We start from the raw sequence: 26,782 nt of genomic DNA, 5'->3' as shown, positions 1-26,782 counted from the left end.
ATGCCTTATAACAACCTTCTCTAACCCAACATCCTCTGGATATGTTGCGACTGCATCTCACAGAACTCCTATCAACCTGACCAATGGTTGTGGTACAGCCATTGGGGGTGGAGGAAGAAGGCTGCCAAATACTCTTATTCACAAGTTTCTTTTTAAACTTTGGTTTGTAGATTAAGTGGAAGCAATTACTAAAATACGTTCTTCCCTAGTATACTATACTTCTGAGGTTCAAAGATGAAATTTGTTCCCCCATTAAAAAGTAAATGAGTCCTCAAGTCAATCTCAACTCCTTATAGTTAAATTCATCCAGTTTTCTTGGCAGTATCACAAGAGGTCATTTGCTTCTATAATCTTCTAGGCTGAATTTCCAATTTTCAAGTCCAACTATTAACCAGGGCCAACTCTGCTCAACAGTTGAGATCAACCAAGCTGAGCTATACACTGCCACTCCAAAGGCAATGAACATTTGTATAATATTTTATCTGCTGTCTCTGAAGGACTTAATAACTCTATATAATGCTATGATAATCTAAAAACATTAAATTATTAATTTACTACAGCCAAATATCAAAATCTTCTAATTTTAAGAATTTTTATGAAGTAAAAATAATTAATCATGACTGAGCTATTCAAGTGAGAGTAATTGATTACTTAAAAGGAAATACATACCTTTTTAGTAGTTATTCGGCTGTTATGCTGATATACAGTTTAATATCTATCTCTATAACTAATATTTGTATATATCCATTAAAATATTTAGGATATGAAATTAAATGATCTGATTATATAAGTTATACAAAAATATTATTTAAGAGTAAATAATCTAAATTATGCTCCATAAATTACACATTACCTCAAATACATACATTTAAGGTAAGTAAATATCTGTATATATGCTGTACATACTGTGGTCATAATAGCAATTACAGTTTACAATGTTTTAAAATCTACACAACTGAAAATTTGTCCTCTTAGATATAAACTGCAAAGCACAATCTGAATCTGTAAAACATAACTAACTGGGATTCTAAACCAAATATGAAAATATGATCCATGTTTATAAATGTTTTTTGAAAATCCCTTGGGCTTCATTTGGACTTCTTTCCAAGTAAATATAGATATAAGCAAACAGTAAGACTTGAATTCTCTACTCAAATTTTATGTTTACGGCTTTAAATATTTCAAGCAGCACAGCAAGCTTTTTCTGCAGTATTTTATTTATTTCACTAATATAATCACAATCTCCATGAATTATGTTCACCAATAGAACTATAAGCATATATAAAAAAAACCTTCTTCACAGAAGTAACCAGCTATGTGACAAAGCAGCTACACCATTATTAGCAGAAATGAATGAATTGTAAATGGTACCATATAACTGACTACGGGCTAGAAAGAATGGTAGTAAAAGCACATTTAAACCAGAATGTTATGTAGCCTATTAATTATTTGTTGACTTTTTGCCTGATACACAAAGCCAACCAAACTCCATGGAAAGAAAGCCATAACCTGATATTTAAGAAGGGCTAAGCTTGGTTTCCTAAAAGATAGCTGGAACAATCAATGCTCAGAGTTCACCATCAGAATTTGTGGCATGGTTTTCTCTAAATCACCTAAAGAGGGACAAATGCCCCCACTTCTACGAATAGATTCATATTAATATTCAAAATGAACAAGATATAGAAAAATATATTTATCATCTAGCCATTTCCATCTCAAGGGGGAGGTGGAATGAGGACGATAAACAAAAAAATATTTAACTTCTATGAAAACCAGCGCACAGCAATGCCGTGAGCTGAATGACATATCATAGTGTCTTCCTTCTTTTCGGTCTGAACTGTGGACACAACCACATCAGTGAGCTACTGTTTCCATGGTCGCTGGCTGTATGTCCCTCGATACCGGGTCTGTCCTTTTGCTTCTCACTTCTATCCCTCTCGCGCGCACATGCTGGCTCCACATGAAAGGTGAACGCTGATCTTTCCCTGGAGACACTTCTTTCCCTGAATCTTCCAAAGGGGGATCCCATTCTTTTCCTGGCTTTGTACAAAGGCTCAGGCTTGCCTCTATCCTCCTCACTTTCTCGCTTTTCGATACTGACTGATCTTTCTGCTGTCTTGCTAGTCATCTGCTGGATTTTCTTTTGCAAATAAGCCCCACCTATTCCATAGCTGCGATGTCCACTGTTCTTGTTGCTTGTTTCACTTGCAAGAGAGGAAGACGAACCAGACAGATTAAGCTGGCTGCAGTTTTCAGACCTCTGTGAGTTATTAACTACAAAGAAAAAAAAACATATATAACAAATCATATAATGACAATAAACTGCTTTTCTTCAATATACATAATGTTACACTTGGATAAAGTACAGAAAAATATACAACTGTGAGGTTAAATAGGTAGTGACAAAACTGTGGATGTTTCATTAGTTAAAGGACAAATCATCTAATTTTAGTTCTGTAAATGAGATGCTAATCAGTGCAGGAGCTACTTTTGTCGGACCAAGTCTATTCTTAAAGGAGAAAAATCCTGACAAGTAAAAAAAATAGTATCCTTAGCTTAGAAGCATAAGAAAGTAAACTAAAACACATGTTTATGGAGAAGAATTCCAGCAGAAATAAAGTTTGGCGAGTTCCAATGAAATGAAACTTGCCAACTAACTATTCAAACAAAAAAAAATATTCACGAAGTCCTCTGGCTTTTATTAAATGTATTCCTTTTTAAAGCATACAGAAGAACACATAGCAGTATTGGACAGATACTGCAATCAATAACAAATGTATCTGTAATCAGGAATTTATCCAAGGCATTAAACTCCGAACCCAATCATAAAATATCTTGGGCACTATTTTAAAACACTTTAAACACATTTAGATATTATACGCAATAAGCTTTTCATAAATGTATTAAGCTTATCTTGTTCCCCAGAGTTAAGACATGGCCCATTATAAATGCCTAAAATATCTTGAGTGTACTAACCAACGGTACAGTCTTAAGGCTGAGACTGCTCTTACCTTTGCGTGGAGATTCCTGAGGGGAAGCAGCAGGGCTGGAATGCAATGATGATGCCACAGAGATGTCATCTTCTGGGTGCTTTTTACTGCTTGGTTCTTCAGATAAACTAAGTGACTTTTGAGGAGAACCTGCACCTAGGGATGAAATGTTTATGCTTGTAATTCAGCCTGGAATATTCCTACAAAATTATTGTTTTTATTTTGTTTTCCCAAGATAGTCTCAAACTTAAATGATTTTTAAACTCCATCAAGTAAATCTGAACAAGACATAATTTTGCGGAAAAAAGCAGTAAAATATGAGAGTATTTATATATTTACAGAATTGCAAAACACACAACATAAATTAATCATATTTATTTTAATATTAAGAGCCTATTATATGGGTTGTAATTTTAAAAGTTCTACTTAATTTGGCCTTTTAAAAAAAAAATACTGAAGAAAAAATATATTTTTGAACAACAGAAATCCAGACCTCAATAGGGTAGAGATGCAGCTCTCTCAACTATCTCTGCAAGAAAAAAGTGGCACAAAAGTGGCACACCCCACCCTACACACAAAGGTTAACAGAATTAAGCTATTCGATGATACCCCTTATTCTAAACATCTTTTACCATGTTATATAAGAAAGCTGGTTGCTGTTTAATCTGCCCTTATGAAAGGAAGTTACTTTTAAAATTCTGTTCAAATACAACTACTTATCAGTCACTCTTTCATCCTTCTTCCTGTCACTTCCCTTCTCTTAAACTAAATAGCTTAAACCAGATAGTTCTTGATGAGATCACATTCCAAGCACCTGGCCAGCAGTTGCTTGACTGTGACTTATAGACAGCTGTCAACAAACCCACATATCAGCTCTATGTAAATAGCAACAACAACAAGGTTCAAGTTGCATGATATTAGGTAAGTTTGGCTGTCAAAAATAGTGAAGTAGACTTAGAAAGAGTCCAGTTCTGAATGGAATTTGCCATTTGACAAGGAGCCTGGAGAATGATAGAATACCAGCTGCACTTTTATTAAATTTACTGGGGGGGGGGGTCAATATTGTGTGCTACTTTCTCTTCTCTCCGTATATAATATAATACCTCTACTTTGAATGCTAGCACTATCCCAGGACTTCAAAAGTACAGTTTTGAAATATATTCCCCATATGAAATAACTCCCACTATAATTTTAATTCCAAATCAAATTTTATATATAACTGGGAATGGTTTTCTATCTTCCACTTGCAACCAAAACATGAAAACGGGCATTGCTACAGGACAGGAAGAAAAATCCAAATTAGATTTATCTGATTTTGAAAAAGAAAATGTTTTCAGAGTTGTTTCAAACTACAGTCTGTCAAACTATTAAACAAAGGCTTGCAGATTATTTGAATGTATGGGATTATTCTTCATATATAATATTAGCTTATTTGATAATGAAACAAAGATAAATGTATGTGCTCTGAAATAGTTTTGTATATTTACTGGCCAGATAAATTAATTATTTTTGGTATTAGGACAATCTCCATCAAGGAGAGTGCCAGGTGATTTTTCCAAAGGTGCTTTTTCAAAAGGCAACTGGACTTTGTTTTTCCTTGAAGGCATTTTGCTTCTCATTCAAGAAGCTTCTTCAGTTTTCTTGAAACGTCTTCAAGGAAGAACAAAGTCCAGTTGTCTTTTGAAAAAGCACCTTTGGGACAACCCTGACCTGGATGACAGAGAATCTCCCTAGATGTTCAAGGTGATTTGATGATTATTCCTGGACATCATCTGTAAATCTTTTTTCCTAGACCCAAGATGTATTTCAAGTCCAAGAAGTCAGAAAATACTTCTATGCAATGCAGATTAAAACTGCAGAAGTTAAGACTAACAAACTGCAAGATTAAATTCAACTTTGGTCAGAATTTCATAAAGACTTTCAATTTGTTTGAATGTTATGTTTTGATATTAGGTTTACATACATACATACATACATACATACATATACATACATATATACATACATACGTGTGTGTGTGTGTGTGTGTGTGTGTGTATTTTCTGAGGTTTTCGTGGGTGTTTGTATGTAGGTCTTTGGTTGTTCAGGTTTTCTCCGGTGTAAAATTGGAAGTGTTTTGGTCACGTTTTGACGAAGTCCCATTCATCATTTTCAGGCTGGTGTTTTCAGCTTCGTGCTCGAAGCACGAAGCTGAAAACACCAGCCTGAAGATGATGAATGGGACTTCGTCAAACGTGACCAAAACACTTCCAATTTTACGCGGGAGAAAACCCGAACAACCAAAGACATATATATATATATATATATATAATATATATATATATATATATATATATATATATGTCTTTGGTTGTTCGGGTTTTCTCCCGCGTAAAATTGGAAGTGTCTTGGCAACGTTTCGACGAAGTCACATTCGTCATCTTCAGGCTGGTGTTTTTAGCTTCTTGCTTTGAGCAGCAATGCTGCTCAAAGCAAGAAGCTAAAAACACCAGCCTGAAGATGACGAATGTGACTTCGTCGAAACGTTGCCAAGACACTTCCAATTTTACGCGGGAGAAAACCCGAACAACCAAAGACCTATATACAAATACCCGCGAAAACCTCAGAAAACATATATATATATATATATATATATATATATATATATATATATATATATATATATATATATATATATTATATATTGTTGTGTGCATGAGCCATATATATATATATATATATATATATATATATATATATATATATATATAATATATATATATATATATATATATATTTTGTTGTGTGTATGAGCCACCAAAGAGAGCAGTGAAGAAGAAAAAATACTCACTAAAAGCAACGTGGTCTTTGGCTGGTCCTTTTTTCCGAATAGGATAGAGATTAACTGCTGGAACTTGAAGAACTTGACTCATTCTGTTTTGCTGATGTAAGTGGGCTTTTGTGGTTTGGCCAACAGACCTCAGTGGCATCGGAGACATCTCTGATATTTTCGTACCTCGTCTTTCACTTAAATTTTTTGTCACTGACATTGGAAAGAAAAAGAGTAACACATCCAAGCATCACAATTAAAATATTAAATGGGATGCCTATTGAAATAGTAAATGACATGTTGCATGTAGTACCTCTGGAGCCAATTATACATTAAGTTGTGCCACCAAAATCAGGAGAATATAACACAACTATGATTAAATAGAGTCCCACTGATGGCCATAGGTCCACTCTCCTATAACTAAATCTAAATCCAGTTTCCTAATCTGAATTAAAAAATTTGGCATATATTTATTCCTCAAAAGCTGTTATCCACATTTCCACTAGGTAGCATACTTAACTCATAACAAGTTGTTGCATTTCATTTTTCATTACTGTTTTATACAAGTACTAACACAAACTGAATTCTAAATTTGTTGCTATGCTACCAGGAACAATAGTCTCTTAGTCCTAAGAAACATAAAAGCATAGTCCTAAGTACTCAGTGAACTGAAGACCTGATATTACTACAAATTATGAGGATGTTGCTAATAAATATAGAGCATACAATGAAATATACAATATATTCACCCTTTACTGAAATTTATACAAATAGCAGAGCATCAAGCAAGGTCCACTTCCAAGAAAATGGCTAATAACCATGTAATACTTGATGATCTGTCATTTGTATAAAACTAAGTAATTTCTAAAATTAAATATCAATTATGGATTCAAACATCATTTTTGCATTTCTGCTATTCTTTTTATATAGGAACTGAAAACTACATTTTGGAGTTAATTACAAAAATGTGTGTAAGCTTTATTATTACTGTAATATACATAAATGCATTCTAATTGTCTGATTGTAATACTATTTACATATTAAATCTATGCTAATAAGAAATCCATTTTCCCCATTTTGCATTATAATGGTATAATTAATGTTCTTTTGTGATGATATTTCATCCTTTCTTTTTCTTGGCATTCATACTATTTTACTTTTATTATTCCTTAATTCTGCAAAGTGCTAACTTGGCGACAGTCCAATGTGCTAAGAGAATTTTGGCAAACACAAAGATTACTAGTAAAAAGAACCTTTTCAATTTTATGCAGACTCAATCAAAAGTCAAATAATCACACGATAATACATATCAGGCTTTTCAGAAAATTCTGTGTAACATTCTGTTTTAAATGATTCTCATATTTATTTAGTGAAAACATCAACCCTCCCAAACTTTTTTTTTAACTTACAAGTGCTGTATGTAGGCTCACACTGAAGTGACATTATCTGGATTTTTTCTTCATCTGTTTCCACATTTAGATTGGATAGGTACTGTTTGACTTTCCTGGCCATCTGTGCATCTTCATACAACTTTTTTGCATTTAAAAGAGAGCTGCGCCGAGCACGTTTTTTGTGAGCACCGCCTTGAACATCCAACATGTTTGAATTTGTGCTACCCTGACTCAGTGACCTGAAAAATAAAGACAGCCATTATGTTTTAGCTTTGCTTTGATTATGAGGAATCAAAGCAGAAAACACTGAGGCAAAATGTTCTTCTATTTAAAGCACATGCTGATGTCAGATTAAAAAGAGATGGAATGTTAACACATTTGTTCCAAAGTAACTTGCAAAACCAGTAACAGAATTGAGAAAAAAAATATTAAATAAAGAGTGCAATAAACAAAAACTGGCAAAGTACCACACAGGTTCCTTCTAGTGAATGAAGCCAGGGTCCTTTCAGACTTGAACTGAAAACCTAAATATGGAGTTAAGTTTGTAATGGAAGATGATTTTTTCTAAATTCAGTGGTATTAAAGTAATCTGGGCCAGCAGTTTGAAGTAAGTACAAAATGATTATTAACTGTAGTTATTTTCTTTCCATTCTGTTTCTGAGCTTGAAAAACTGAAAGGACAATATATTATAAAAACCATCATTTCAAAAATAAGGAGAAACCTCTTCTTATTATATTCAGTTGCTTGTAACAATATTCTGCAAAAACAGAACATTGGTTCAGTATTTTTAACATCTTTATGAACAAGCTGAATGGTATCGTTGTCAAGAAAGATTAATTTGACAGTTTCTTGCTATAATTTACTTTCTATTTCTCAAAGGGAACAAACATTTGCTTTGATGAACAGATTTATGTATGAAAAACCTATGTGTACTACTAGACAGTCTTCTCTGTTATTTTATGCCAATTGTCAAGCTTTGAACTGAAGAATTTGTATTGAGGTTCAATGGGGAAAACTGCTGGAGAAAGTAAATATAACGCCCCTCAGCTACATGTATGGGATTATGATTTGTGCTTGTAGAGTCAGAGCATGTTTTGACATGAAAAAATTTACTTATTCTCATTGTATCTAAAATATAATATGGACAACTGTGAATATAAACAAGCTGTATTACTTTTAAAGCCATGTACTTTCACAATTCCCAATCCTCCACCTTTTTTGTTATAAAGTACAACTGAGATGTCACTTTGATCAGTTTAAACAATATGATTAATATTAAATAACTTAATATGAGCTGCGGTAACATTGATTCTCTACCAGCAACCCCTACCATTTTTTAAAAATCAACTATACAACATGAAACGTCTTCAACAAGATTCTGAAATTCAGCAAAGAGCATTGCTAGTACTTGCAGAGGGCAACAGGCCCCATTTGTATGGCAAATATTTAATGTTTAATATTCTCTTCTATTAGTATTTAATGTTCTTTATATTTTTCTAGCAAGAGTTTGCAAAAGACATGTTTATCGTTAGATAAAACCATCTATTCCAAGATGGCAAATAAATAGTAATTAAAAACTACAAACATATATTTTAAAGAGGGCACAGATACAAACATTTCACAATCAAAAAGATGGTTCTGAAGTTTTTCTTCCTTTTTTTTTTTAAAGGCAAGAGAAAAAGAATCAATAATGAGTGTTCTGGTAAGCTGTCGAAGATCTCTAAATTACAATATAGGAAGAAAGATTTAGGACCTCTGTCGTACAATGCAATAGAAGGAGAGAAGTAAAACTAAATAATGATTGATTTCTAGATTGTAAAGCTGGGGAAAGCTGAGAAGAAAAGGCGAGGAGCAAATATCAGATTCAAAAATGTGAGTTTTAGATCAAATAAGAGATTTCTTGTTCATTTTAATAAAGGCTATTAAAGTTTCAGATGTACTCAGACTCCTTGACAAGTAAGACTCTTTTAATAAGATTTATCTTTTAATATTTCTGAAAAGAAAAAAATAAAAACTAATTTCAAGGGTACAATTATTTCAAGTTAATACTATGTACAACATGTGCTTCAAAATCTTCTTTGGAATATAGTCATTTATTACTTTCTGATATGTTTATACAATTCAGTTAAAAACGTAATATTAAATATAAATAGAGTGCAATTTCATTAACCAAAATATCTTATCCGCATGAAAGAGATTTTCAAGCATTTATTATCAAGAGATTTGGAAGCATTTATTCCAACATAGCAGTGTTTCAATGGCATATCCTTTAAAATACTTGTGCTGAACAACAAATGCTGGAAGATTTTGTAAAGGCAAAAGATATATGAATCTGAACTATGGGAAGAAAAAAAGGATACTGAATTAACAAGCCATACAATGTTAAGTTAATACACATAATGGAGAAATGGGTATAAATAAATGCAAAATAATAAAATTATGAAATCTGATTGCTAATTTAATAACATTAGAAAAAGCAACAGGTTTAGAATGTTGCACACATTTATCATAAGGAATTTCACAAACCACAAGCTGAAAAAGCAAAACTAAATAATAGCATTCAAAATTATAAACCAATTTTCCTGAGTAATATGGATACATTGCATATATATTTTAACAGCTTGCCAACTGAAAATTGGCATGCATATTTTTCTTAAAACAATTATATTATTAAGCTCATGTTCTTTGATTGTTGCAAATAACCATTTATACTGGTTGGAAGGAAATAGGATTTTGTGCTTGATTTTCCTATTCTAAGCAATCAAGAACAAATAACTATTCATTCTCTGCAACACCTTCACTTGTCTCTGTGGGAACACAAAGTTCCAAGTTTAAAATACAAATAATCTAAAGGAAGTTCTCACTGCGTTATACTTTTTTCTTATTGTTTATTTATTTGTATCCCACCTTTATTATTTTTACAAACAAGGCAGCGAACCTATCCAACATACCTTCCTCCTCCCATTTTTCCCACAACATTGTGAGAGGGTTTGGGTTGAGAGAGTGACTAGCTCAGAGTCACCCAGTTGGCTTTCAACACTAAGGCAGAACTAGAACTTCTAGCTTGTTATCTTAATCACTAGACCAAAGTGGCTATTATTCAAGACTTTTGATGTACATCCAGATGGCCCTAGAACAGGACTCACTGCATACTACTGTGTCAGGATAGCAAAAAGACTAAAGTATATTGCTCACTGCATCATTAAATATGCCTTCAAGATATGGAATACATTATGTTTTTGCTACTTATACAAAGATTGAAAAAAAACGAATCATAGTCCCTAAATTCACATATATAATAGACTGGAGTGGATTTCATTTCCATGAAAGTAGCACAGCTGAATTTCATAAATAATGACAAATTCTATGTACATGAACATAGTATTTCAGATATGCCGAGTGCAAATACATTAGGGAAAAATTGTATTGTATCTTACTGGAATTCCTATGTGTTTTAGCAGGATTGCTTCCATAAGGACAATGGTTAGGCTGTAGCTAAACTTCCACAGAAGCTTCTAATACTGATGAACTCAGAGCCATGCATGGCTTCTGAAGATACTTGGCCTAATCTGTGAGAATTGGCCATCTCTCAGTTTCAATACAGGCCATTCCTGGCACATCTCATGGCAACAATATTTAGTCATTCCTTTTCCACTCCTAAGCATATTTTTCAAAGAAATTATAAGGTATGGAATTTCTCTAAAGTTCTGGCATGTGTGTATGTGCTAGATATCCATTAACAGATATTTGTAAATGTGTGGTCCGTGTGTTTTTTTTAAATCTTCAACCAACACTTAGAATAAATCAACTGTTAATAAAAAGATTTTATCTGAGCCATCATTGGGAAAATTTCAAGGACTTTAAAATAAATAAAATCACTATGATTTGCATATAATTTTGATTTTATTAATGTGTGGGTTCCAATTTGTCATCATAAACCTGTGTTATCTTAAATTTAGAAATAGTTAGAACAAGTATTGCAGGGTTAATAAAATGCATGCTGTTGCTGAAATGCATGCATTAATGATGATGCAGAATGTTAAAAGTTGCATAATTTTGCTTAAAGTCTTAGTTGCATTAATCTCTGCACTTACCCCAAACTCCTCCACCTCTTCTTCCTGTAACCAAGAGCCATGTACAATGAAGCATGTATTTAAAAAAAGAAAGCAAAGGGGGGGAAATCACAGTTGAGAATCAGAAAGGAAAAGGATGTAGACAGGAAAAATAAATGAAAATTTTGATCAGGTAAAAACACTTTTCAAACCAATAAAACAATTTTTCACAATGGAATACAGAGACAAAACTTGTTCGAATACATGGTGAACACAGAACACACGCAAACAAAAAAAGATTTGGGCTTCAAGGACCATGTTTGCGGAACAGGACAACAGGCAGAGGAGCTTCCAATTAAATGTGGGTCTAGTTTTCTAGAAATAGTCCCTTTTTCATCTATTTTCATATGTAGAAGGTTCAAAGGTAATGAACACTATCTAACATGATTTTAGAACCAACAGTACTATTTAAAAATATATTGAGTTACAAATTTATCAATTTAAAAATGATTTAATTTAGACATGCTGAGATGTTCTAGTTTGTGCAAGATAAGACTCCTACTAATCTAAAATTTTATACACTGCAATATATCAACATAAAAAAAGATTTATTAGCTATACAAGCATTTCAGACCTCAATGCAAGTATTGAAAATTAACAGAACATATATGTTTGCTTTCCATTCACATTTACATAAGTGTTAACAATGAAGCTAAACAAAAGATAAACATGGAAATACAAACATGCAATTATTTACATCCCACATTTTTCTATTTCTAATTCCATACCTTTGTCTGAACATCACAGCAGGATCCATATTAGCAGAAGTCATTCTGACAACCTGCCGTATCTCTTTAGCAATCATTCTCAGTTTCTCAAAATTTACCAAACCATCCACCTTTGAATCATTTCCTGTACAATTAAAATATGTGGGGAAAATGTTTAAGATTTTTGAACATACTTCTGAGGCTGTCAACTTACTTCTTTTAGTATCACAGCACATTATTACATGTTAATAGTCTTGAATGCAAGCAAGATGTTGCAAGAAGCTTTAAGGCAAGGGACAACAGGTGCCAATCACCCAAAATGTGCACACCCATTTTTTTTTTTAACATCAGCAGTTGTCAACAAAAAGAACATGTAATAATAGATCTGAACTGCCTTTGCATTTTCAACAATAAAAGAAACTGATAGCAAGGGAGTTATCTTAATTTCCACCACTACTTGTTAATTTGGGAAAGGAATGTTTATTTTTCCAAGAGTTTTCAACTTTTTCAGTCTGAAAATTGATTCTTAAACACAGATCCAAATCAAAAAGAGACTTTTTTTCTTTACACATACCTCAGTTCCTCATAACATTTGGAAGTTGGCCGGAATACAAGTTTAATAAATAATAGTAAAACATCTGCCTATCCCACTGGGAAGGAGTCAATAGATGTACAAAACTGACAAATCCAGTCTAAATAATTGCCTGATTATGTGACTAAGTATAATATATTGGATAGGTAAGGTAGGCCTCTACTCATAGTGGAAAGGTGAAATTCATTTTTGGTGGGCTATAGGGCTTTAAAATAAAAATAACTGAATGCATTATATTTTTAATGTCCAGACTTGCCTTCATGTAGAAATGTAATATCTTTCTTGACCACTGGGAATAATGGAATAATTGGAGGCTGCATGCTCTGACTGCTGAGGATATTGCGATACTTTGCCATATTCCTAGAAGGATCAAAAAGATCCTGAAGATCTCTAAGGTGTTTTTCATATTTGCTTGGTAACTTTTCCCATGTACTTCTGAGTCTAGCCACAGGTGCCAGATTAAGACCACTGCAAGAAATTATTTAACAGTTAGTATTGTAAGTATTAAAGACAAAATCAAAAAAGTATACCTTTAGAAGAGCAACATTTTAACAAAAGCATAGATATTCTATTTTCTGTTGGAGAGCCAGCAACTCCTACCTGCAAATGTTAGGGAAGAGAGAATTTCTTACAAAACTATTTACAGAAATACCTCTAAGCTTTGAGAAAACTACTTCTTGCCCATCAGCATCTTACCTAGATATGATTTTGCAATCTTATATCTTGCAATATGATGGAGCACCACCATAATGAAACAAAACAATTCTCTTTCCCCTTTACATCTCTGTAGTGGAAGATAGGTTTCCATCTAAAACTGCAGATAGTATTACACTGGAGATGATAAATAATAGCTATAGTTAAATTGGATTAAGCAAAAACTCTGGATAGCTTTAACTGAGATAAAAACTCTTGCCAAAGTATTGTTATTATTTTATGCCTTTGAGTCAGTTTGGACTCTGGGCCTGGACAAGTCCTTGCAGTTTTCTTGGCAAAGTCTTTTTAGGAGTGGTTTGTGCTCGCCTTCTTCATAGAGCTGAAAGTGATTGGCCAAGGACACCTAGCTGGCTTTGTGCCTAAGACAAAGCTAGAACTTACAGTCTCCCAATTTCTAGCCTGATGCCTTAACCACTACACCAAACTGGCTCTCCTAACAATGTATTACTTTATGATTAAAAATAGTGACAGAACTGTGGCTCGTAATCTCTGGAATACTTAAATCCTATTAAAACATTGGCAATATTTATCTATAAATAATTTCTACCAAAATGAAAAACTAAGTAGATCTGATTATTAATATTTTCAAGTATAAAGATTATTTTGAGTCAAACTCAACTTTTCAGGATTACATGGACAAGTCCAATTTCTTGACAACAATGGGGAAGTTGTTCTTCCCACCCCGCACCCCACCCAGTTTCCAGGTCTAGCCCACAACCCCACTAGAGAAAGTCCTTGGGTTGCCATGGCAATTGGGACTGGAATTTCTATTGCTAAGTGGTGCAGTTGTAAAGTACAATGTCACATCCCAGCATTCCCAATTGCTGTCAATCCCTGGAGCACACAGCTCATTAAACAAGAAGGGAATCCTGTGCAAGGAGCATTGGGGAGAGAATAGGATGTGCCACAGATGGACACTAGGGATTGTGGGTTGCAGGAGCCGCAGACCAGCATCATAGAGCATGATCAGGCCAACAGGGACTGTGGGCAAGCATTAATTTTCAAGATCAGCCAACCTCCTAGGACTATTATTGTTTGAGAAGTAAAAATCAAACAAAAACTGTAGGTATCATGGTCATCTTAAGTTTGCAAATAACTTTTCAGTTTGTTGGATAAAGTCTATGCTCTTCAAATCCACTTCAGTTCCCTGCTACTCTATTATTTTTTAAAAGAAAATAACCAACCTAATAACAGCAAACATAGAGTTGAAATTCTTGCATTCCCTGCAATGGAGAGCGATTTTTATGAAATGTTTTACAATCTTCATCCTTTTCAGCTGATTTGTTTCAGACAGAATTTCCGTAGCAACCCAAAACGTTTCTTGATTAATAACATCCTCAAATTGTTTCAGGTTAGTGTTTCCTGTTTTAGAATCCAGCTTATATAATTCATCAATATACTCAGTAGGTTCAATGTTTCGAAACAATTCAAAGTCTCTCATCGAGAGCTGAGTAGCCACTTCAATAGTACTCAGCTGTAAAAGTGAGATTTGGCTTTCTCTTAGCAATTCTTGAGCATCTTCATCTGAGCACAGAGTCTCTGTTTCCATATTATTTTTCAAATAATACCTAAAAATACAGTGAGAAGCATATATGATTTAATACAGAGTTAGTAACTTTGCAGAATTCTAGTCCCATGTAATAAACTAAATTACATCTAAGAAACTGCATCTATCAAAGACAAAATATTCCCTTTTCACCCTGCTGCGCTCAGTATCCCTTCAAAATTACTGTGGTTAGATGCAGATTTGTAGAAGGAAGGAAAGGATAGGAGAAAAGCTCATTAATACAAATGAAGAGATTAGATAGTTTTGCCCATTACTCTTCATGACCAATCATAAGGCTTTTATATAAATTACTCATATAAAGTATGCTTGACTTTCCACAAAAACATAATTATGCCTGCACTATTTTTCCATGACTATTCTCTGGGAGTTACTTCTAAAACAGACTTTGCATTTTCCCAGAAACCATGTTTCTTTTTGGAGAGCATTAATATATAATCTTAGGGTTACAGCTAGGTTAAGTCAATATTTTTATCTCTGATGCAGTATTTCTCAGCTACTCAGCTACTATTTTGTTGTTGTTGTTGTTATGATTTTATACTTTTATATTATGAGCTATCTATATTTTAATTATAAAATATCTGTGGATGTAACGCTTCATTTTTACTTAGCATTTATTTAACACAACTTGGCAACTATGTACCAAATCAAAGGCAATAAAATCTGTTTGCAGTAAGAAATGCTGCTTCTTTTTAGTATTTTCTTCTCTAACTCAATTGCAAAATGAAATATTTACCTCCCGTTGAGCTGAATTCGGTCTGCTAACTTTGAGAACTGGTCGGGAAGCCTTCTCTGTTTGATGACTCCTTCCGTGCTCACAGAAACCTCACACAGAGAATAGGTCTCTGGGGTTCCTGTCAAGTTGAATTCATGTACTGCGTGGCTTACAACTTCTTTTGCTGTAGTGTCTTTGCTGATGATAATGTAACAACTCTGTTGATCAGCTTTGAAGACTCTTATAACCTGATCAGGAATGTCTGAGGTTGAAACAGAAGAGTTAACGTGTTAACTTATTTCCATGGATAATATATTTTTTTTATTTTATTTTTAACCAACAAAACAAAACAAAGCAAAACATAACACACATACACACACAGTATATACTCCTCCCCCCTTTTTAACAGCGATTATATAACAGTAATCTTCTATTATTTACATTTCCCCCCTTATTCTTCTTTAGAATATTTGTTCTTATTGCCCCATAGTTTCTTATTTACATTTTTCTTCCTTCATATTCTACTTCTTACTAAGAATAATTCATATTATTTTTATTATTATACATTATTATACACATATTTTCACTTTTGACCTTTCCATATTTATTCTCCTCTATTATTTCTAGTCTCCAACCAGTCATACCACTTGTTCCATGTTATATAGTACTCTATGTTAACATGTTAACTTATTTCCATGGATAATATATTATTTCTATGTTTAATTATACATATTTCTTTTTTAGCCTTTATAGAAAAATGACTTGCAATAAAATATTTTCCATAAACGTGTATTTATTTTGTTCTTGGATAGAGCAAGCGGATCTTGCACTATATGTCATTTCTCTGAGATCTAAACCCTTTATAAAAAGCCTTTTAAAAGCCTGTAACTATTTTGGATGTTTTAATCCTCCTAATGGCCATCAACCAGGTTACTGTTTATCTGATATTTTGCTTTATAGTGTTACCAAGGAAAGAATTGTAATTGTTAACTTGATGTGGATTATGAGAAGAAATAAGTGTCTCATAAATCAATAAAGCTTACTAAACTTCAAGTATAGTGTATTGATTGCTTTTTCCTTATGGATAATTCATTCTTTGTTAAACAGCATCATTACATGATATACCTTCTGGTTTGGAAAAGCCAATAGAGACAGGGCAAGGGAATATAATTCAAATGGACTGACATTTATTTTCTTCTAATGTTTCTACTCTGAACAAACATGAATATACAAACTCTCTGCAAAAGACTGAATTTCTAAAATAACCTTTACAGAATGATACACAATAGCCAAGCATCGTTCCATCTTGAAATCTGATTCAAATATGCACAGAAAACATAACGATGAAAACTTTCTCACTGTATTTCAGTTGCAGATTTGGAAGAGAGAATCATATTCATAATCTCTATTCCTATAAAACAGTGATTCTCAACCTTTCTAATGCCACGACCCCATAATACAGTTCCCCATGTGGTGGTGACCCCCAACCACTTATACATCACCGGGTGCCAGGGGCGTGGCCAAAGAAAAGGGGGGGAAAATGGCAGACAGCCTTGTTTGGCGACCCCCGTGAAATGGTCGTTTGACCCCAAATGGGGTCCCGACCCACAGGTTGAGAACCACTGCTATAAAACAATTTCTCTGCATACAGAAAAACATTTAGAAGGCTTGTCTAAATGTTTGTTTTCCTGACATGGTAGCTTTCAAAAAATACATGGAACAACACTGAAATCTACTGTCTCAATGAAGCCTTGAGATGAGGTGGGAGGCAAACAATTTTAATGATGGATTGATTGATAGATAAAAAATAAAATAAAACAAAACAAAATAAAATAAAAGCTACTATTAAAATATACATATTTTTAAAAATACCCAACCCATCATGTTGGGATACTTACAGTAAAAGCCAACTGCTGCAGAATGAAAAAAGGGGGAAAGTCAGAATCTAGATGTTATGCCACGAATAAAAATATTTACATAACACAAATCTAAAAGTTTTGTACAAGTCAAACATAAAGTGCTTCTGTCTGCCTTTGAGTCAATGCTGACTCCTGGTGACAGTCTGGACTAGTCACTGCTGTTTTCTTGCAAAGGTTTCAGAAGTAGTTTGCCATTGCCTCTCTCCCAGGGCTGACAGTGAGGGACTGGCCCAAGGTCACCCAGTTGGCTTCATGCTCAAAGCTGGACTAGAACTCCCAGTCTCTCGGTTTCTAACCTGTTGCCTTAACCATATACCAGATTGGTTCTTATGAACACAAATGGTGCTGAAAAGTTTATTTAAAGATAAAAATGTAATATGCAGAAATACAAGCAGGTCAAAGCCTTTTTTTTTATGGATCTCTCTCTCTCTCTCTCTCTCTCTCTCTCTCTCTCTCTCTCTCTCTCCTTATATCATGAAAACAAGATATAATGTGATAAAAAAAATCTGACATACACTTGGGAATGAATTTAGATAGTTCACAAGCTTGCAAATTACTGAATAGCCCCTAGAGCAGAAATTATCTAACTCATGTGACTGGTATCAAACAAATAATTGTAAATTAAATTGAATGGTTTGTCTGTTTCAGGAAAAACACCTCCCTCTCAATACTGTTAATCCATTTTTCTTAAAAAAAAATTCTCTCAGGACCCCTTCCTACTTTTGAACATTATGGAGGACCTCAAAAGAACTTCCCCTCCCCCGTGGATTATCTTGACTATTTACTGCATTCAAAATTAAAATTTCTCACAATTATTTGATAGGATTTTAGAATTTTATTTATTTTCAACATAGGCTGGCAAATAATTTTGATTTCACAGACCCTGGCAGACTCTTGGGGAATCCCCTGGGGTCCTAGGACCACACTTTAAGATTGCTGTATGGCATGAGAACCTGTAGCCCTCTGAAATTGGTGAAGCAGAAATGCATGACAAGGCACAGCAGTACATCAGCAGCATCTAAAAGGCCATAGGTTCTTCCTTTCCAGATTAGGCATTCTGTGATAATGCACTTTCTTTTAATAAAACATTTTACATAATTTAATTTGTTGTGGGGACTAGCAGACACCTAATTCTTAGTTTTTCATATTCTCCAGATTCTACAAATTATATTATAGAATGTACCAAAAGTCAGGTCCCACAGCCAATTTATTATGTAAATTACATTAAATGTTCGTTTTCTTCTAAACATTTTATTTTTTTAATGCATAACCTTTGAACATTCCTAAGTACAGTACATTTTTCTCGGAAAAAAAGTATTAATAAACACATTGTATTGTAACTGGCCTATGGGATCTGGCTTTTTTTAGTACAATCTGTAAATTAAAGACATTAGTAATTATATAAGTATGATTTACCTTTCCTCTAAATGTATACATTTAAACATAAATTCAGTATAAATATCCATGCATTTTATTCTTTTTCTTACTTAACTACAGAATACTGACGTTATCTAAACATGTTAGAAAAGATGATACTGAATAGCAATGGTTTATCCAGACATACAAGGATGGACCAAAAGATTATAGCAAGTATCTATGGAGATTCTCAATTATGCAGGTCATGGTTGTCCCAAAGGACATCATGCCGAAACCGCGCCCACCCCAGCTCCAGCAATGGGAAAGAAGTCATAATACGTCATGACATGTCACATGATGTGGCGAGTTTGACACCCCTGCACTGGATCATAGTTGACAGCCATCAATAGATATCGGAACAACATAATAGCATCAACTGTGGTAGTTATTCTTGACTGAATCACACTATCCTCAAATTAGTTTGTGAATTCTTGGATTCTGTACCCAACTGTTGATATTACCTGGGAAGCCCTTAATGGAGCAACTCCAGGACTTGTCAAAAAATACACCATGCCAGAACTGAACCCATTCAATTCTATGATCAAGACAGGAGGGCTAGTTGCAGCATCCCTCTGCTTCAACATTAGGCATTCTTAATAATGCCCCTCATGTTATCAAATATCCCTAAGTGGACTCAATCCTGATAATACTTAATAAACAAATTAAAGCAATTTTGCTCTACTGTGAATTTGTCCCTGAAAACTAGAGTAGCTAGTTTTAAGGATATCTTAAAGGATAAGGATATCTATGATGAAGTGTATTAATGGCTTTCAATATTACTTTATACTTTTACTTTCATTCTTCTATTTTGCAACTGACTTGACTGCACTGCCCAGAGTACAATAGTATTAGGTAGGTTATAATCTTGGCAAAAATACAATGTTAATGAACTCATAATAATGATTTACAAACAACAATTAACAACTAAGGTTTTTTTTTTCAATAGAAGATGAACTTTAGACACATATCACAATAAAAAGAGACTTATTTCACCTGAAGGATTTGAAAAATCCAGCATGCTAGTTGTGGGTTGTAAGAGATCAGGACTGCTGGATGAAAGTGTGCCAGGAATAGGCATAATTGCCAAACTGTGTCTGCACTGTCTTGTTCCCACAATGCTGTCATCTTGTGACTGGCTTACACTGCCATCACTATAAGAGATTATTAGAAAGCTGTCAATATAGAAGATCCAGAAAAATAAATTATTTTAATAAAGATATAAGTGATGGAGGAAGCCAAATAGTATTTAGAAGTACTAAAAGACTGGAAATTAGAGGGAAATATTTCTTGTATAGAAACACTCATGTTGACATAAATGAAGAAATAAACAATTTATGGAACTCTAGATTAAGTAGTAACATTTATTCTACTTGGCCTTCTTAGAATTGGTATAAAAGACAAGACTATGATACAGGTGGTCCTTGTTTAACAACTCATTCAGCAACCATTCAAATTTGCAATGGCACTAAACGAGGATAATTGTTAAGTCCTTGAAGTTCTAGCTAAGGCTGCACCCCATGACTTTGATCTGCGCACTCAGCAATTGGTCCAGATTTCCAACCGCTGCAGTGCCCCATGGACATGTGACCATAGTTTGTGATCTTCTCTGTAAGCTTCCCAAAAACAAAGTCAATGGAGAAGCTGGCAGGAAGCTGGATCATTTGAGGTCCTAATGACCCCCATGTTCCTTGCTTAACCAGGGACTGCCAGACTGTTAATGCTAAGTGGCACGGTCATGTGACCTTGTGCTTTACGACCACAGTGCTTAGCAATAGAAAATTCATCCCGAATATACCATCATTAACTGAAGATTTCCTGTAACCCAAAAGAGAGCAAATTCCTTTTCTACAGCATTGAATAGATAAACCTTCCCCTGAATGCTAATAAGAGCCTAACACAAAAATAAATTTTAATTCAGTTTCTAAATATAGACATTATGTTCTTGTATATGTATTGATACTATCCTACTTGTAATGGTGAAGGTGTGTTCTTTAGTATGAAAATTCTAATCTTTATTAGCACTATAGCTGAAGAATTTGATACGCAGGGATTTCCTTTAAAAATCCATAAAATTAAATAAAAGGGTTGACTGGATAAGAGATTGTACAAAGTTGGATCACCAGTAGTACTCATTTTAGCACCTTAAAACATTTTCAGTTCCCTTGAAAGAAAGTCTAATATTTTATCATACCTGAACAGTTTTGGAGGCAAGATACTGAATCGTGTCTTGTCTAAAATTTTCTTGATTCTGTTTCTTCCTCCAGACACAGTATTTGCTTTCATTTTCTTGTTTGCTTTCTCACGTGGAAACATTTGTTCCACATCTCCAGGAATATCTGGGATGGAGTAACGATTATTTTTCTTTTCTGCTATTTTGGGAATATGTGGAACTCCGTTCTTCTCCTGTCCTATCCTACTAAGTAGTTCTTTGAATACTGTAAAAATGTTGAAAATATATTCTTTTATTAGAACACAATGCTTGTTTAAAAATGTATTTAATATCAAAGGTATTTAAAATTCACAGAAAATCAAAGAGAACAGTAGTAAAAGTTATCAGATTCTCTCTACAGACGTTTTGCTGTACATTGCTATATAATTTGATGATGTGCAGCATGACCACCCATTTATTTTAAAACACCTAAGTATCCACCTGTCCGCGAAGTTATAGCTAATGATGTTACATTAAACTAGATTAGATGGATCGAAAAAATAAGATGTTATTTTAATAGTGGTAATTTCCTAGCATACACAACGAGAAAATTTATAATTTAGTAGAGGGAGGCTGCAGGAGTGAAATAGGTGTCTTAAATCTCATATCTTAAACTCCTTCTCACAGTGCTTTAGCTCTGCCCATCCTAAGAGTGCTCTAGACCAGAGGTCCCCAACCCCCAGTCTGCAGCCCTCTGCCAGGCCACAGCCGGTTTGGAACTGGGCCAAAGTGATGGGCAAGCACACACAAAGCTGCCTTTGTGAAATTGATGTGCACAAAACCATCCCTTCTTCCAGCGTCCCACTGCTACCTCTGCCAGTCCACAAAGCCAGAAAGGTTGGAGAACACTGCCGTAGACAATGATGAAGGAATACTAAAGGGTATACATTGCACATCTCTGATGGAGCACATAAAAGGAAAAGTTATCTCTGAACTCAACTGAAAATATCTGGAACTAATTCTGAATGTTAATCATGCTCAAATTACTGTATGCCAGTCCAGCTTTTAAAAAAACTCTGTCCTTGTCACAGCAAGCTTGTGAATTATAGGCAGTTTACACCTTGCAGTCTTAAATGCTATATTTACCTGTTATATTGGATTAGAAAGCTCCACACATTTTTTTATCATTTAAAAATCCAGTCCCTTCTTCCAAGGAAGAATTTTTTTAAAAAAAAATATATCTGTACTTAGGAGCTTAGTCAACATCTTTGCAAGATACTCACCAAAAATATTTGTTTTTACAGTGATGGAAAGATGAGTATTGTTTCTCAAGATTTCAGTTGCTTTTGAAAATGTAATGTTCTCAAAGTTTTGCCCATTTACTTCCATTACCTATAAAATAACACAAACAAGTTAAGCCTGTAAGAAGCCATGTTTCTCAAATACTTTAGTACTTGATAACTTTATTATTGGCTCAGACAGAACTTGAAAATTGATTACAAAATCACATTTTATTCATCATAAACATCATCAGATTCAGTTCTTTCTTTCTTTCTTTTTCTCAGTACATAAGAAAGAAATCTAGTGCTTTTATCCAGCCATAGTTTGGCTTCACTAAGAAATGAAAGCCACAGTTTAACAAAGTTTTCTAGTTATGATTGGAAGGAAAATAATGTCTGTGGGGCTTTTTTTTTTTTTTTTTTTTTGGCAGGGTTATCTGAAACCAGTAGAAAATTTCTTGGTCAGTATATTCAGGTAAATGTGTATGCCTATCTGGGTGTCACTTAACAAAATAGACTAAAATATATATATAACTGTTAAAAGTTCATGTCACCTGATCACCACGTTTAAGCCCAGCTTCTGCTGCTTTGCTTCCCGATTCCACTGACTCTACGAAAATACCAAAACCTTTTTCGCTCCCTCCAAGAAGACTGAAGAAAAGTGGTGAATCTCTAGAAGGCTTTTGCAAGGTGACTTGTCTCCACTTTGCTTTTGCAGCACATGCAATGTTTAGTAACCTGAGATGTCCTTTCATTTTCTGTAAATGATCAGACAAGCAAACATGAATGTTCTGCATCTAAACAACATGAAATCCTAATTATGAAGGGGGAGCGTATATAACCATTTATACTCACCTGTAACTGAATTTCTCTGATTGGAGGTTTATGAATTAACAAATGGAAGTTTTAAATTTTGCAATTTCAAAATTTTGAAGTTTTTTGACAAGAGTCCTATGCACCATGGATATCAATCATGATTAGGCACAACTCTTACTATTCCGGTCAATTTCTAAGGCTGGAAATGGAAACCTTAAAAGGAATTTTGACCCCAAGTAGGCAGTGGTAGGGAGTGTGAACTTAAACTACCTCAGTTAGGAACCAGTTCTCACTGGTGTTTGTGATTCACATTTATGATTAAATATCTATCTTATTACACAAAATAAGAACAGCTGCTCCAAATTCTGCATCTTAGAGATTGGAGGCCCATAAATAGTGCTGGATACAAATAGAAGAATGAGCCCAGGTGCCTCACAGTTCTTGTGAACTGATCTCAAGATATTAAGTAGGAATTGCTGCTTGGTTGGCTCATAATAGTTTTAAAAAATGATGGGTAAAGACTCCTATCCCCTTGGAATATCAAGAACAAAGGCCAGTCTCTTTGGAATTAAGCAGCTCTATATACATTGAAAGACTGGAGAGATCTTTCTACACCCAAAGTTAACAAATGAGCAAATGACCAGTTGAAGAAACACTTGAGAAGAGTGGAGCTCTGTCCAGCCATCCTATGATACTCATGGACCACAAGATTCCCACCAAAAACCTGTCAGGTCTAAAAAAAAAATTGGAGTGAAGCTTTTTACAGGCATAAAATACCACAGTAAAGAACACTCAAATTATTCAGTGTAATATTCAGATTACATAGGACTATCCTACTGATGACCTTGGTTCTGGGTTATTTGCCAAAACTGTGACGTGTAAAAAACAGGCCCAACAGTTTGGGCTTAAAATATATACTCTCCTGAATGACACTCAAAACTCAAATATGAATGACTCGTAGAACACCCTTCTGAAAATGTTTTGAACAGATTGGATTTTTTTATTGTTAAAGTGGTCTTAGAAGATATAGCTATAAAATATATAATATAAAATAATTTATATTGGGTCCTACCGCATTTTCCAAATTTTTTTCAAATTCTTCCAAAAATCTTGTCATGGCTGGATCTCCTTCAAAATCATTAAAATGGTTATTCACCCATAGCAGTACAACTCGAGTAACCTAAGAACAAATACAAGTTGGTATTTCAATACAATTCTACTGCTATTTCTAGATAAAACAATGCTTAAACTTGTCATTTCATTTTATGAGTTTATCAAAGTTTCTAATTACGAATTTAAAAAAGGAGAAAAATCATTAGTACTATACAATACAGTAACCTCCAGAGACCCAAGGATCCATGTAGTCTCATAAAGATTTGAGAGGAGCCCTGAGAGATTTTAAAAAATTATAATTTATGACACTCATAGAAAATATTAAATGTATGAACTGAATAAAATAATTTTAAATAAATATTATTTCAAATTGAAAATAGGTTTATGGATTTTTTTCTTGCAACTTTCAGACATTTTAAAGATCCAAAACATCCAAATGCTGTTTTGCTGATAATGAGTTCAAAGGCTAAGAAAACAGGAATACATTCCTAAATTTAGCTATATATTACAGCCCAATTACATCTATACTGGCCAGTTCCCAGTTACTTTATCAATCAATAGCAAGAAATACCCAGCCATATAAAATGTTACTCCAGGTTTTGAATTGCAGTAACTTTGTATACATTATCAACATTATTTATGTCTTCACAATTTCTCAAGTACACCAACTAGTAATTTTTTAAAATACTTTTTATACATATACAGTGTTCATCTGAAGTAAATGAGGGAGCATAAACTCCTTTTTTCTGTCCAGGAATGGCATAGCCTATTATAAAGATCAGAAGGAAATCCTACCAATCTTTCTTATTCATTGTGTGTTCTTTTAACAATATAAAATATATCTACTTTTATTTTACATATTTTTTAAAACAACTCCAACCCTCTTTTGGCGAAAGCTAATTAGATGGAAGTATGTTTATTTAAATTAAGAACAGCCAGAATAAGCTTAATTTGGGATACCACTTTTTGATAGCATAGCATGAATAATTGCACAGAATTTGTTCTTTTTATAATCTCTCAATATACTTCAGAGAAGATCAAACACATCCAATAAGGTGCAGCAAAAAATTCAACTAGTTTTCATCAGTAAAAGTAAGCCAACATATGACAATTAGAAAAACCAAACCAATATTGTCTAATTTAGGAACCAACCTTGTCCCTGAGACTGTCAACCTGAAACCACTCTAAAAGTTTGTCTCCAACTTCCAGAGGGCTTGACAAAAATGTTCTGAATGTTAATAAAAAGTCTTCAATGTAGGTTGGATCCACAATAGAGTGCTCTTCTATTAAATGCATAATGAGACGTTCAGGTGTAGCCTTCAAAACAAAGAGACTGCAGTGAATCTCTTGACAAATTAGTTCTGTAGTATTATCAACCATGATAAAATCAGAGATAGTGACACATAAATTCCAATTCCTAAATGTTATTCGTAAAATTTTATGCTAAAACAATATTTGCCCACCTATCCTCCAAATGCTTGTTAAAATCCTTCATTATAAATATTTGCTGTCCCCTTGTTATTATTTCATGATAAACTCTGCTATTATTTTCTCACCCATGCACTTAAATGCAGTAATTACCACTCCAATTTCTGATTCCTCACTAATGCATTTCTAACCTAGCTTCAATTTTTTTTTAATAGCTGGATATGAGAAGCAAGATGTGGCAGTTCCTTAACCCAACACTCACTGTAAGAAGATAAATATGATAATCTAAACTGAGAGTTCAGAGAGATCAGAGCAGAAAACCTATATTATCTTCCATTTTGGGAAAAGAAATATACTTGTTATTTGTCAAGTGCCCAGGTAACAACAGGGATGTCTTATTTAACATTAACAAGATACTAGAATCTTAACCAAAGATCAGGTCAATGTATTAAGTTGTTGTCTCTATAACAATTTATTTTATTCATAAATCTTAGTAATAAATACTGTAAACATTTAATTGTACAATATTTTCTAGATATTTATTTAGCATTACAATTCATAGTATTTCTACGCATTCAAATAATCAATTCCTTTTATGTATCTATGAATCAAAGAATTCCTTTGTCAGGCTGCTGTAGGCGACTCCAAAATTGCTTGTCCTTGGAGACTTCAATTTATTACCCTGTCATGTTGAGTTATAGTCATCTCAGGAACATATGGCCTCTATGGATTGTCCCAAACAATAGAAAGCTGAATGCATTATAGGGGTCATACACTATATTTGCTTTCAGTCTCAGGGCAATTGCCGTGTGATCTGGTTTTAGTCTACTGATCACTTTTCAACTGCTTTTGATAACATCAACTATGATATGCTTTTGGACTGGCTGTGGAACTTGAGATTGAGGAACACCATTTTGTAGGGGTTTTCCTCTTTGGCAGCCAGGCTCAATCACTGTTGATAGAGGGGAAGTGATTGAGCCCACAGACTCTCACTTATGGAGTACAACACATCTCAATGCTCTTGCCTCTTTTTTACATGAAACTGCTGGGTGATCCAATGTTAGAT

General features: G+C 33.9%; 1 protein-coding gene across 11 annotated transcripts in view; it reads right to left on the bottom strand.

Moving 5' to 3' along the window:
- RAPGEF6 (Rap guanine nucleotide exchange factor 6) overlaps window positions 1-26,782 on the bottom strand; it is a 162,584-nt gene that overhangs the window by 20,039 nt on the left and 115,763 nt on the right. For 3 of the 11 annotated variants that reach the window (XM_039324948.1, XM_039324955.1, XM_039324956.1), the window contains 16 exons: window positions 25,441-25,605; window positions 24,248-24,355; window positions 22,914-23,117; window positions 22,363-22,471; window positions 21,122-21,365; window positions 19,924-20,102; window positions 17,494-17,508; window positions 15,617-15,857; window positions 14,501-14,884; window positions 12,859-13,070; window positions 12,032-12,155; window positions 11,286-11,309; window positions 7,209-7,429; window positions 5,821-6,012; window positions 3,012-3,146; window positions 2,161-2,274 (listed from right to left, as the gene is read on the bottom strand). In XM_039324948.1, the coding sequence (XP_039180882.1) occupies window positions 2,161-2,274; window positions 3,012-3,146; window positions 5,821-6,012; window positions 7,209-7,429; window positions 11,286-11,309; window positions 12,032-12,155; window positions 12,859-13,070; window positions 14,501-14,884; window positions 15,617-15,857; window positions 17,494-17,508; window positions 19,924-20,102; window positions 21,122-21,365; window positions 22,363-22,471; window positions 22,914-23,117; window positions 24,248-24,355; window positions 25,441-25,605 (2,671 nt within the window). The remainder of the gene's footprint in view (window positions 1-2,160; window positions 2,275-3,011; window positions 3,147-5,820; window positions 6,013-7,208; window positions 7,430-11,285; window positions 11,310-12,031; window positions 12,156-12,858; window positions 13,071-14,500; window positions 14,885-15,616; window positions 15,858-17,493; window positions 17,509-19,923; window positions 20,103-21,121; window positions 21,366-22,362; window positions 22,472-22,913; window positions 23,118-24,247; window positions 24,356-25,440; window positions 25,606-26,782) is intronic. The other 8 variants (XM_039324950.1, XM_039324957.1, XM_039324952.1 and 5 more) reach the window with 6 other exon arrangements.

Source organism: Crotalus tigris, unplaced genomic scaffold (assembly GCF_016545835.1).
Source record: "Crotalus tigris isolate CLP2741 ecotype Arizona unplaced genomic scaffold, ASM1654583v1 scf7180000024310.2302065, whole genome shotgun sequence".
Lineage (NCBI taxonomy): Eukaryota > Metazoa > Chordata > Lepidosauria > Squamata > Viperidae > Crotalus > Crotalus tigris.
This window is presented reverse-complemented; position numbering and strand designations above follow the sequence as displayed.